The 13,773-nt window shown below is 47.9% G+C and overlaps 1 protein-coding gene across 1 annotated transcript in view; it reads right to left on the bottom strand.

Moving 5' to 3' along the window:
- ITGAV (integrin subunit alpha V) overlaps window positions 1-13,773 on the bottom strand; it is a 372,076-nt gene that overhangs the window by 171,281 nt on the left and 187,022 nt on the right. The window contains exons 12-13 of the mRNA XM_086955459.1: window positions 6,489-6,685; window positions 3,745-3,936 (exon numbers count right to left, since the gene is read on the bottom strand). Coding sequence (XP_086811585.1) covers window positions 3,745-3,936; window positions 6,489-6,685 — 389 coding nt within the window. The remainder of the gene's footprint in view (window positions 1-3,744; window positions 3,937-6,488; window positions 6,686-13,773) is intronic.

Below are 13,773 nucleotides of genomic sequence, written 5' to 3'. Positions count from 1 at the left end.
CTATTCTAATTGATAAGGAAGCTTACATTGGAGGAAAGAAAATTGCAGTATTGCTGAAAGAGAACCATTAGTTGAAATGGCAACCGCCAATACAGAAATCAGGGAATTTGGCGATGCAAGACATTAGACGCCCTCGTATTATTAAGTAAATTATGCCAGATAGGAAAGGAGAAACACAAGAAGGAGCTTTCCTTACGTTTTAATGCAGGCAACTAAGTAAATTGAAGAGAATTCCAATTACATGCTGAAATCAAGTACTGATGCCACAGCCATCTTTCAGGATGCCGTAAAAAAAGACTTCAAGAAAATAAGGAGAAGCAGTAGCCACTAGTAACAAAAACAAATCGAATAGCAAAAACCCTGCAGGAGGATAAGCACTTCGTAACTAAAGCAGCAGGCAGTGGAGGAAATGTAACTGTATTGTCACGATTAGACTACATAGAGGAAGCATGTAGTAGCTCAGTGATGAGATCTACATTCAAAAATTTGGTAAGATGTTTCACTGAGTGCTGAACTAAAGAAAAGTATGTTTAAAAAGCAAATTTTTACACAACTTTTAGATAATGAACACTTATCTGTATTTCACATGAAAACTTTTTAAAGTTACAGAATAGATGTTCCAAAGACCCACTGAGACGTCAACGATGATCCTTGGTGCTTCTCGATCTGTCCGCTGCTTTCGACACGGTCGACCATTCCATTCTTCTCGACCGTGTCAGAGCAGCAGGCATCCGAGGGACCGGTCTCACTTGGCTCGCCTCATTTCTTCAAGGCCGGACGCAGGCGGTCCAACTCTCGGGCTTTACCGCCCCTACCCGCTTGGTGCCCTGTGGGGTCCCCCAAGGCTCTTCCCTTTCCCCTCTTCTTTTCAATCTTTACATCAACCCCCTCATTGCTTCTTTGCTTAATATGGAGGTCTCTGTATTCACTTATGCAGATGACCTCCAGCTTGTTTTCGATCTCTCTTCCTCCCCAGATTCCCACCTTAGATTTCAAACTACACTTATTTTTATTTCTGATTGGATGAATCAAAATCATCTTAAACTTAATCCGGACAAAACGGAGTTGGTCCTGACTGGTGGCTCTACCAGCCCTTGGACCCCTACCTTTTGGCCCTCCACCTTTGGTTCTCCCCGGGTTTCTTCCGTCTCAGTTAAAACCTTGGGAATCAAAATCAGCCAGGACCTCTCCATGTGTCCTCAGATCAGCTCTGTTTCGTCCTGCTTTCTGTCCCTCAGAATTATTTGTAAGATTTCCTGTTTTTTTTCCCTTGATGCCCTCAAACTTATTGTCCTGGCAATGATTCTCTCCTGTTTGGACTACGGGAACTGCCTGTACGTGGGCATTCCTGCCTACGAACTGCGGCGCCTTCAGTACATCCAGATTCAGGCCGCTCGTCTCATCCACCGCCTCCCTAAGTTCCATCATATCACCCCCTTACTTAAGTCCCTTCATTGGCTTCCCATCTTACAGAGAACTCTCTTCAAGATGGGTTGCATGGTCTTTATGGCCCGCGCCCGCACAGCCTCAGTCTACATAAACTCCATGATTACCCCGTATCTCCCTTGCCGCAACCTCCGTTCTTCAACCAAGGTGCTCCTCAGTGTCCCCGGCTTTCGAAAGTCCAGAGTGGGTGGCACTAGGTTCTCCATTCTTGCCCCCCGTTTCTGGAATAGCCTCCCTTTGACCATCAGGTCTATTACCATTTACCAGCACTTTCGTAAAGTACTCAAAACCCACCTGTTTGCCCAAGCCTTTTCCCTACAGTAATTTCCTGGTGCTTCCCTCTTCCCCGCCTGTCAATCCCTCAGCGCCAGGAAACCGCTTGGTAACAGAGCGCTTTACAAATCCTTTCAACTTTCTTTCATGATCCTGCAATTGTGCTTGTGCCTTGCTCAATGGTGAAAATTGGATGGGAAGGCCCCAAGTGTTGGGTTGAAGCTGTGCATAGCAGCACTGGGATTGGATAGGTGTTCAGAAGCATTGGAGACTACTTGAAAAAAGCAAACACTTGAATCTACTATGGCAGGAAATCTGAAAACAAGGAATTTATACAACCAAATGTTTATCTGGTTTGCAGGATGAATGCCCTTGCTTAATGTGAAAATGGTCAGGAAAGGCAAATCTGCTCCCACCTGACAGGAGCTTGAAAAAGGCTCCTGCCGGGTGGGAGCAGATATGGTTTTCCCTGCTTGCGTTCTTGCAGACAGGAAAACTCAGATTCCTCTGGCCTAGCAGAAGCAGTGAAAAATACCTGCTTCTGCCCGGGTAGGAGCAATGCCTGCTCCTGATCCATCCAGGATAGGTGCATGTGGTGAGTCAGCAGGGCTGCGGGAGGCCTGGACTCCCCCAGCAGCCCCAAACTGTGTGTGCTGTGGGTGCCAAGGTTGGGAACTGGGGCTCCACTTTAGGACCCCGGGATGGGGGCCCTGGGGCACGAGTGGTTCAGGGAGGGAGGGCCACATGCCCTCTCCACGTAAAAAAGAAAAAGCCCCAGGGGATGGAGTCCCGTGCCAGTATTGGCTCGGGGAGGGGGAAACACAGGCCCCCTTTAAATATGTATCTGCCCCAGGAGATGGAGTCCCTGGGTACCTACAGACTCGGGAGAGAGGCCACATGCCCTCCTTCCATTAAAAAAAACCCCAGGGGATGTGCTCCCCAGGACCCATAGCGGCTCAGTGAGTGGGGCTGCACGCCTCCTCCCCTTAATTAAATAAAACAATCCTTGGTATGGGATTCCAAGGGCTATAAAGGCTCGGGAGGAGGGACACGTGCCTTCCTCCAGAGCATTACAAAAATAAATAAACTGCCGGCACACCCGATGAGTGCGGTCATGCTAGCTGGCGAGCCACGTGGGTCCTGAGGCTCCCTCTGCGACCCCCCAAAAACTGAAAAAAAGACCTGGGTGTCCCATGTGGGCATCGGGACACCCAAAATAATAATAAATGAATAGAAGGAGCCACACGTTTATTATTCACTGCTTCAATGAAGGAAAGCCCTCAATGCCCTAGAGCATTTTAAAATGGCATATCTTCATGATTGTGGTTCCCCTAAAGAGGCAGAAGCACCAGCAAACATTTTTGTATGTGGTGGGGTGCTACAAGGATTGAAACCAACCCCTTCCTTCCCCTTCCAACTAATCCATGACCCTTGATAGAGCTCTATGCTCTTCAGCTGGAGTGCAAGGCCCTCTTGTGTTTTCTTTAATCATTGCATAAAAAATGTTAAAAGGAAGAGTCCATGACATGTTGGTTTTGATTAACTTTTCAAATGCACAAAATACAATCATAAAAACCACGTTAAAAGAAAGACTCACAAACATGCAGATTTTTTATCTTCATAAAAACTGCATTATACATGTTTATAATCACTATTATTAAACACTGAAATGGTTGACAATGGGAACCTAGTCTCCTCCATGTAAGGTTTAGAACTAAGGTCTTAGTGTTGTTTCCCCTTGACAAGTACAACAAGCTGAGCAAACCTGATCAAGCCCAAAACATCTCGAGTGCCCTTGTCAGTGTTTAAGAACAACCCTTATAGATGTTAACATTGAGCTACAATCAGATCGACCACCCTGCCCAACAATGCCCTTCAGCCAGCAAGCCGTCCCATTACCTTCCTTGATCGTGAGTGCTCTTCCACTGGGAGAGAGTTCAAGCATACATAAATTTAACTTATGGAAGCGCAAAAGAATTACAAAGTCTATACAATTTCTTGCAAACGTTCTGATTGATGAAGTACCTGGATATCCATTTTGGTCCACATCAGACCCTCCTTTCAACGAATAGCCGAAGCTAGGTGGCATGGTTGATGATGCCCATTGCCCTTCAATGGTTTGAGATGGCATGTTATTCAAGCCTGCTGCTCTTCCATTGTAGATGTAAACTATTCCTTTCTTGTTATCACCACCATACGGTGCCCCAATGGCAACATCTGTAAATAAAGCGTCAAGGACAAGACCCTTAAAGACTGTTTGCAGTTCTAATTAATAACTTAACAATGCTGGTTGTGTCTTTTGTCTATTGTACCATAACTGCATTCACCAAGACTGGCAACATTACTATGTGACCTATGCATTGCCGTAATCATGGGGCCACGCATAAAACATTTTGCGTACAACTGACTAATTTGAACAGCAGAACTCAGGCGTTTGGTATAGATTCTGAATATTAAACATATATATTTTACATTTAATTACAGCAACTTTCATTAAACTTCATCTTTAACTGGCAGTTCCTAATAAACCTAGTGGCAAGTATTCTATCAGGCTATTCTCCTAGGCGTTTTAAAATACATCCAACCAATACAAAACCCTGGACATGCACCTGTTGGGCATAGATTATAATCAGAGCCTCTGGAACTATGCAGCAAGGTTGACTAAATGATGCAGAAAGAAAGGGCAAATTATGAGGCGTAATGCGGCACATTTTGGAACAGTATTACTTCGCTAGTTTGACATTTTTTAACTTTTAACACTTCCTGTGCATTGGTTGCACCTCATTAGTACCTGCTTAACACCCACATATAGCAATAAGCAAAGGAAGATGATCAGTAAACCTTTGCAAAGGGCCTTCCGTTGCACTGTAGCATGTGCTGTCGCTTTTTAGTAACTTTTGAATAGTGTGAGTTGAAAGCAAAACTGCCTGTGTATTTTAGATCGGCAGACTATGCAGCAAATGATGAATTATGTAGTATATGCATCTAATCTTTCATTTTGCGAAAAATGCAGCAGCCGTACAATCGCATAATTCCAGTGGCCACGATTACAATCTGTGTGTTATCTACTGCATGAGAATAGATCATGTGTGCATAGCTGCTTTCCTACTCTTGGGATAGAAATATATTGCAGGTAGGAAAAAGAAGATCGACTTGTTGATTTGATGCACCACTTTGCAGTGGATGCTGTACAAGTGCATGGGGGATAGCTGCTATGAGTTTTTTGGAAACAGATGTGGAATCTATGCCACTGGGAGTAGGACCTGTGACTCCAGAAAGGAAGAGGGTGTTAATATGGAGGCAGGCTGCTACACTGTTATGTAGGAGATGGATACCAAGGGTAGAGACATTGAGACAGGGGCGGACGCTAAATAGAAGAAATTTGGCAATGTGACGAGTATCTGAGGTTCACTAGTGGGGGGAGAAGCAGTGACCATGAGCGAATGCTGTGGTACTGGGTGGAGTGGGGAAAGGGACAGATGCATGGGAAGGGGATATACTACAGAAGGAAAGAATGCACAATTCAGAGAGCCAGAATGTCAATAGTGGAGGACTGTTCTGTTACAACCTGAAGCAAAAGGTTACATTTCTGGTGAGTACACCTAACACCTTTCTAAATGATCTCTATTTGTGCCTCTGCGGCCAGAGTATGTAAAACACAGAGCACTCGCTGGCAGGTAAAAAAATAAAGGCAAATAATCTGATGTGTACCAGCAGAGCTTTGGCAAATCTAGTCATTCCATTCACCCCATATCATTCTCCGATTAAGAACTGAACTAAGCGTGTTGTTCACAACCAGTTTCTATACCACGCTGTGATTTGGTTGCATGATCTAGTGAGATGTGTAATTAGCCTTCATCATGGATAACCAACTAGTGAGCTATTAGGAGTGGGACCTCTGCTGGATAGTTGATTGCAAAGTGTATCAACTTGAAAACTGTGAATTGCCATTCACTTTATATGTTGCACTTTGTTCATAGGCAACAAAATAGTAAAAAGTACTTGCGCATTATATGAAGAAAGTTGTCATCAATCTCTGCAAGTAAAGAAACATGACTGTAGTATGAAGCTAACAATTTTCATAGTGCTCCTCAGGAAATAGGTGGGTTGCTGTTCAGAAGCTGATGAAAGAATCCGAAAATAATGTGTGTATGACCTGAAGAACGATTATGAGTTTAAGCTTAATTTATATTTTATCCCCCGGCCCACAAGATGAGAAGAAGATTAAAAACTACAGGGAGGTTCTTTTTTGGTGGAATGGTAAGGGTATCTCTGAAGACTACCGAAATCGTGAGCCCAATGAATAACAAGTGGAATATAATTTGATTTATGGCCTATGCACATTAATCCATATAAACAGTCAGTTCAAACTATTCAAGTTACATTTGGTTAATACTTGGTAAATATAGTTTAAGCTATACCGTTATTTATTTTTCGATAAAAGAATGTGATATTTGTACATTGTGCTCGACCCTGTGAGACCGTTATGAAGCCAACCTGAACGACTGAAGAATATATTTGTTTGAAATGGAATTGAAAATGGGAAATAGCAAATAATAAAAACATTAAAAACAACCAGAGCAAAACTACAAAGCGTTAACGGGAATAATAGCCAAGAAGCACCAAAAACCTCATTGAATTAACCTGAATTTCAAAACACTTTATGCATATAAGCCCATTGTGTTTTTTATATGAGAATATTTAAAATGCACTGTACGTTAATATTTCCTTTTGCATTAAAGTACATGAGCTATTATAAATAATCTTACCATTAAAGCCATCTCTGTCAAGGTCCCCAAGAGGTGCAATGCAACTGCCGAATCTTGCAAAGATCTCAAATCCATTCAGCTTTATAACGGGCCCAGCGCTTTGCTGGAGATACACACTGACTTGTCCAACTTCTTGAAGTTTGCCATCGGAACCTCGATCCAAAAATAGAGGAGCGCCAACAAACAGATCCACGTTCCTGTGAAAAGAGCGCATACTTTAGAAAGTAAGAGAAACTTGTGTACATGTTCTTCACAGTTATAAAATATGATATGATATCGGAGTAGGCCTCTGATACTGCGCGCTTACAGATGTTTTACAACCAATCCCTTGTTTCGGAAACTGCAATAACAAATCTCCAAAATAAAACATGGAAAACTAAATCATCATTCCAGGAAGTGTCAAAGATAGAACATAAAATACATTTTTCTGCCATGAAATGTTTGTACATAATGTCCACCGTTTAAGACCTTCAACAGAGTGCTGATGGTTTCAATACATAAATGAATTCTGACCTTGTGAGAGCAGCTCTCAACCATCACTGAGGTACTAATATTACTCCTCCTTATGATCTCTGGCATAATGAAAAGTACATTTAGGTTTGTTATTATGTTGGAAAGTGTAGTTTCCTGTGACCTGCAAACAGCGACTCTTGGCAGAGGTGCTGCGGTACATTTATGGTGGATTTCTGGGGTTGCACCCACAAGCTGCAAAGCCACTCTAAAAGTTAGGTTCGAAATCTTTAACATGAACACGCAGGAGCTACTGGGACCAACCGTGGGGGTTGAAGCCTTTTACTCCTGATGTCTCAGGCCCGACCTGCTATGGATTCTGGGCATCTGGGTCAAGTACCCTTTCTGTACTTGACTTTCAGGGTTAGTATGCTCCGAGCAGTCCAAAGCTCCCTTTGGAAAGGCGGGGTTTGAGGGGAATGTAGCAGGCTGTCAATACAGATTTGTAAATACGGGCTCACAACTGCGCACAGCAGCATAAGCAATAAGTAATTGTCCAGCCAAATACTCACTTTTATAACAAAACAGCAGTATTTTATTAGGTCTCGGCTAGCGTAGGCTGTGCTTGTGCAGTCTCGCTGCCGAGATTTTATGTTTTCTAGTACGGAGGTAAACGAGCTAGCTCTTCTCCATTGGCTGGCTTCCTAAACGGCTGCCAGCCATTGGAGAAGAGCTGTGTCTTTCACTTTAAGCCCCGTCCGTTTCGGATTGAGGGGCGTGTTTTTTGCTGCCCTTCCTCTCTGTGACGTCATCAGGAAAAAACACGCCCCTATGTCTGAAAAGGACAGGGCTTAAATGCAAATGGCGAACGCTTGTCTTCACGATCCCTCCCCTGGTGTCCTCCTCCTGCTCCGTCTCTTCCCACCTCTTCTCTTTCCCTCGGACTCTCTCCCTGCCCCTTCTGTGCTCCTCCCGACCTCCTCACCCCTCGGCTATCTCCCTCTTCCCTACCCTGGCTGCCCCAGCCATTGGACAGCGGGAGGAGCCGCCGCCTGCATGGGCTGAGCTGGCAGGGTCGCGGTTCAGACTTGAAATGGAGAATTTGGTCTGAAACCGATCAGAGCTGGAGCCCCTCGTCGGCTCTCCCCTAGGTGCGGAGATGTGCTGACTCACGGTGCCTCCCCCTCCGTCCCCCTCCCTCAGTGGGGGCTGCTCGGCCGACGCGCCTCGGCCATGAGTCTCTTCTGCATGGTGGAAACTGCTTTCTGCTAAACTTTGCCTCGTGCTCGGCCCTTGCTCAATGCTCTATTTTTAGCCCCTCTCCGTGCCCCTACACGGGCGTCCGTGCCAGTCTGGGACGGCAGCCCCTGGAGGCCGGCGAAGCCTGCCGCAGTCTGGGATCTCCCTGATCGGTGCCCCGCGGGCGCTCCACGGACCCGGCGATGTCTTGGCACAGGTAGGGGGGCGCTTCACCTCGGTGCTGCTGCTGCTGGCTGGCGGGCGCTCGGGATTCTCGGTCCGGGCCCTCCGACGTCCCCTGCATACCCTCCTGCTCCCTCCTCCACCGCCAGGCCTCGGAGCCAGCAGCCCGGGCTTCACATAGAAGAAAGGGGCCGGCTGCTGGCGGGGGGAGTGGTTTGAAGCTCGCTCGCCCTGATTAGGCAAGAAAGGCTTGGGAGGGAGGGAGGGCTGGCGGCGCGCTTCACGACCTTTCCCTGTGTCATGGTTGCAGGCCATGCAGAGGGCAGCATGGCCGTCTGCCAGGGCGCAGCGCCAGCAGGGCCGCCCAGGCTTGGATGTGGCAACCTGTGTGAATGCTGCCTGGTTACTAGTTACCGGCCCAAGTGCCCACCGTGTCAGCAGTCTGGCCGCGCACCCGTGGAGGCTGATGAGTTTACTTTGAGTCTGGCACTGGCAGTTTTGATTTATAATCCTCTAAAACCCTGAACTGCAAGTACCAGAATGCAGTGTAACACTCACAGCTCTGACAGAGAAGTTGCACGACCCAAAGCCCCATGCACGTGTTCCTTGTTTACAGTGTGTGCTCTCCCGTAGTCGGACTCAGTCAGAGCATCCCGCGGCGTGTGATCTTTACAAGCGCAGCTGTGTGCTGCCCTCAGACTGCTTTGTAGCCCTCTGAAGAAGGGCTCGTTGGGGGTTCCCGAATCCAGTGCCTTGTGCGATGCTTGCCTTTATTATTAGTTACTGCAACAAAGGGTTTCAAAGGACTGCGCCGCATTGCAGGGTGTAAAGTGTGCACTACGTCTTGTTCTTGGCTCTGTTCCCAGCTTGTGATCGTTTTTTCTTGCCTCTGTTCCCTGCTTGTGATCGTCTCTTCTTGCCTCTGTTCCCTGCTTGTGTTCGTTTTTTTTCTTGCATCTGTTCCCTGCTTGTGCTCGTTTTTTCTTGCCTCCGTTCCCTGGTAGTGCTTGCTTTTCTTGCCTCTGTTCCCTGGGGCGTTACTGGGCAGAGATGGGCGTGTGGCTGACCTGAACTGAGGGAAGCAACTGGTGAGCTCTGGGAGTTGGCGGGGGCCTCGAATAACCCATTTGTAAATAAGGAGAGTCCCCGGGGTGAGGGTGTGTGTATGTGGCTCTGTGTGTGGCTGTGTGTGTGCCTGTGTGTGTGGCTCTGTGTGTGTGTGGCGCGCTGTGTGTGTGTGTGTGTGGCGCGCTGTGTGTGTGTGTGTGTGGTGCTGTGTGTGTGTGTGTGGCTCTGTGTGTGTGTGTCTGGCTCTGTGTGTGTGTCTGGCTCTGTGTGTGTGTCTGGCTCTGTGTGTGTGTCTGGCTCTGTGTGTGTGTCTGGCTCTGTGTGTGTGTCTGGCTCTGTGTGTGTGTCTGGCTCTGTGTGTGTGTCTGGCTCTGTGTGTGTGTCTGGCTCTGTGTGTGTGGGGGGGGGGGGTGTCTGGCTCTGTGTGTGTGTCTGGCTCTGTGTGTGTGTCTGGCTCTGTGTGTGTGTGGCTCTGTGTGTGTGTGGCTCTGTGAGTGGGTGTGTGTGGCTCTGTGTGTGTGTGTGCGTGGCTCTGTGTGTGTGTGTGGCTCTGTGTGTGTGTGTGGCTCTTTGTGTGTGTGTGGCTCTTTGTGTGTGTGTCTGGCTCAGTGTGTGTGGGAGCTCTGTGTGTGTGGCTCTGTGTGTGTGTGTGTGTCTGTGTGTGTGTCTCTCTGTGAGTGGCTCTGTGTGTGTCTCTGTGTGTTTGTGCGTGTGTGTGTGTGGCTCTGTGTGTGTGTGGGTCTGTGTGTGTGTGGGTCTCTGTGTGTGTGGCTCTCTGTGTGTGTGTGTGGCTCTGTGTGTGTGTGTGGCTCTGTGTGTGTGTGTGGCTCTCGGTGTGTGTGTGGCTCTCGGTGTGTGTGTGGCTCTCGGTGTTTGTGTGGCTCTCGGTGTTTGTGTGGCTCTCGGTGTGTGTTTTTTCTTGCCTTTGTTCCCTGGGGCGTTACTGGGCAGAGATGGGCGTGTGGCTGACCTGGACTGAGGGAAGCAACGGGTGAGCTCTGGGAGTTGGTGAGGGCCTCGAATAACCCATTTGTAAATAAGGAGAGTCCCCGGGGTGAGGATATGTGTGCGTCTCTGTGGCTGTGTGTGTGTGTGTGTGTGTGTGTGTGTGTGTGTCTCTGTGTGTGTGGCTTTGTGTGTGTGTGGCTGTGTGTGTGTGTGGCTCTGTGTGTGTGGCTGTGTGTGTGTGTGGCTCTGTGTGTGTGGCTCTGTGTGTGTGTGGCTCTGTGTGTGAGTGTGTGGATGTGTGTGTGTGGCTCTGTGTGTGTGTGGCTCTGTGTGTGTGTGGCTCTGTGTGTGTGTGTGTGTGGCTGTGTGTGGCTGTGGCTCTCTGTGTGAGTGTGTGTGTGGCTCTGTGTGTGAGTGTGTGGCTGTGTGTGTGTGGCTCTGTGTGTGTGTGGCTCTGTGTGTACGCGTGGCTCTGTGTGTGTGTGTGTGTGTACGCGTGGCTCTGTGTGTGTGTGTGGCTCTGTCTGTGTGTGTGCGTGGCTCTGTCTGTGTGTTTGTGTGGCTCTGTCTGTGTGTGTGTGTGTGTGTGTGTGTGTGGCTCTGTCTGTGTCTGTGTGTGTGTGTGTGTGTCTCTGTCTGTGTGGCTCTGTCTGTGTCTGTGTGTGTGGCTCTGTGTGGGTGGGTGCGTGTGGCTGTGTGTGTGTGTGTGGGTGCGTGTAGCTCTGTGCGTGTGGCTCTGTGTTTGTGTGTGTGGGTGCAAATGTAATAGGTTTCGCATTTGCGAGAGATTAAGCTATTGGCATTGTAAATGACAATGCCATTTATTTATGAGCAATGTCAATAGCTCTAACTTTAACAAAGACGAGACCATTGCATTGTAAATGCTGGTTTCTACTGCTTACCACACAAAAGAGAAATACCACATACACATACAATTGCACAGTCCCTCCTTGAAGTCAGGGCTGTATTGCCCTTCTGGCGGTTCCCTGTCCAACTTACTCCTCATGTTAGCTATCATGGTTATTCCCATTCACTACTCGTAACACCCAGAGTATACCGTACTAGTAGTCGGAGTATCAGGAGTTCACTATGACTCGGATTTAGAGTCAATTGTGTTCCAGTATACATGCACTCAATGTAGTAGCAGGTTCCCCCAGACATCAACATTCAAGCAAGTCTTACCCACACCGGCAGGTGGGAAGTGTTTGAAGTCCTAGAGTGCTCCCAGTCTGCGGACACTCGCAGCAGCTCCAATTCAAGTCAGAATAGTTGGCTGCAAGCGGACTCAGCGGCTGCACTGAGTGTGCACAGTCATTCTCCCCAGCAGTTGTGCTATTTCAGCAATAGGTGTTGTCCCTTGACTTTTCCTGCAGCGCAAGTGTTAACTAGGGCTGGACTGGCCGTAGCTGGCACCGGGCATCTCCCTGGTGGGCCGAAGGGGTGGGGGGCAGTTTTGTGGCCGCGGAGACCAGTTTTGTCACTGGGGGCCAGTTTTGCATCACAGCTGCAATATCGTCCCCGTTACAAAAGTTAGAGCAGTGATTTTTTCTAGCAACCCCCACCCCTCTCTCCCAGGCAGGTGCGGCTCCTTCATGAGGGCGGAGGAGCATTGCCCCATTGCTTTCTCGCAGTGCGAGAAGCAGAAACATAAAATGGTATTATAAATACCATTTTATGTTTCTGCTTCTCGCAATGCGAGAAAGCAGAAGGGTTTGGTTGGGGGTGTTCCTGCTCTAGGGCAGAGGAGGAGTGGCTTGCCCACTCTGAGGGCGCTGACTATTTGGTTACCTCAGGACCGACTAAACCAGTCATACGCACTCTGCCTTTTCTGCATGTAGGCCTACATGGAGAAAATGGCATCCCCCATAGAGGCCTGTGTGGTCGGCGACCCAACTAATCATAACACTGCCATTGCAGCGTTGTGATTGGCTTAGGGGAGGGGAGTGAGGCTGCCTGATTCCTGTGAGGAGCAGAGAAGCAGAGACGATGCAGGACCGGACTGGCGAAGGTAAGTTAACTTAAAAAAGACATATAATTAGACCCCCCCCACCCGTGCCTCCCTATCTGCTTGGCCTCAAGCCTCCCCACCTGCAAACCATCATGCTGGCCGTGACTGCTCCCAGGGATGGTTGAGCAGCAATCTGCCAGGGCTGGCTGCTGTCCCTAGTCCGGCCCTGGTGTTCACATGCTCCCAATATGGGGGAATGGTTACAACGATCCTGTTCTTCCCACTGCATCCTCACTCATCCAATAGGGTTTAACATGTCGCAGATCATGTTGCTTTCATTGACCTACGGATCACCACTGCTCACAAGGCTATGGTCCATACCATATGGCAGTCTTTACCACAGCTGCCCCTCCAGGCAAACAGGGTTGTCACATTGTAACTGTACAAGGTTTTGGTCCTTACAGCACGATAGTCTTTAAAATGGCTACCTTCACGGTGGCCCCTCTTGGCATACAGTGGTGACGGTTTCAGTACTGCACACAGCAATGACTCGATTGGTGCAGCAGCCATTTTTCTCACACCTCGCACAGGGAGTCCACTCGACAGGGCTCCCCATAGGATCTTGTTCCCTGCAACACTCTTCTTCCTTGCAGGGCACATTGGTCTTGGCAAGCAGGCAGGAGATGGTGCTCCAGACTGCATGGTTGGTGGTCTTGGATAGGATACCCTTGGTGGTGTCCCCTCAGGCAGACTAGATGGCCTTGGCCCCCAGTTCTGTTCGCAGACATCTTGCAGAGCTTTCCCATCTAACACAACCAGTCTGACTGCTTGGCAGATGACAATTTTTAGACTCTCAAACTCCACTTCTTGTAGTCCATTTCCAGCCACAAAATGTGATTTAGGGTCTGAGTCTTTGAAATGTTGTTAGTGTTCAGCTTTTTTTGAAGTGCATACTCCTCTGCTACCTCTTCCTCTAGAGATGCAGTATGTCACAGCAGAGTGTCTCTGAAGCAGACAGTTCCACAATATAGGCCAAGAGAATAACTAGAGTTCACACCTTGACATTAGCCACAAAGATTTGTGCATCAAAAGGTTAGCCCAGGGTCCCAGTCCTATTCTTTATGATTCTCTTCTATGGGCCATCTCCTTTCTGAGATATGCCTAGGCCCCTTCCTCATGACCTCTCACTTAATCAAATAGGAGCCTTTGAAGTGTACAGGACAGGTCTATTCCTCTTCTCCCCAGTGTGTGTCCCACACAGTTTACAGGGGTGCAGCTGTCTGCAAAAGCTTTGATTGCAGGTACTCTAAATAACAACATATGTTGTTTATTTTGTAGATATGCTGCAATGGCTGTAAGATGTAAACGTATAGATGAATATGCTAGATTACATCTTTGTAAATGGAGAAGGTAACAGATGATATTCTGGATGGAAGCATCTAGAGGATC

Source organism: Lissotriton vulgaris, chromosome 2_1 (genome assembly GCF_964263255.1).
Source record: "Lissotriton vulgaris chromosome 2_1, aLisVul1.2, whole genome shotgun sequence".
Lineage (NCBI taxonomy): Eukaryota > Metazoa > Chordata > Amphibia > Caudata > Salamandridae > Lissotriton > Lissotriton vulgaris.
Note: the sequence above shows the minus strand (reverse complement) of the source record. Positions and strands in the feature narration are given on the sequence as shown.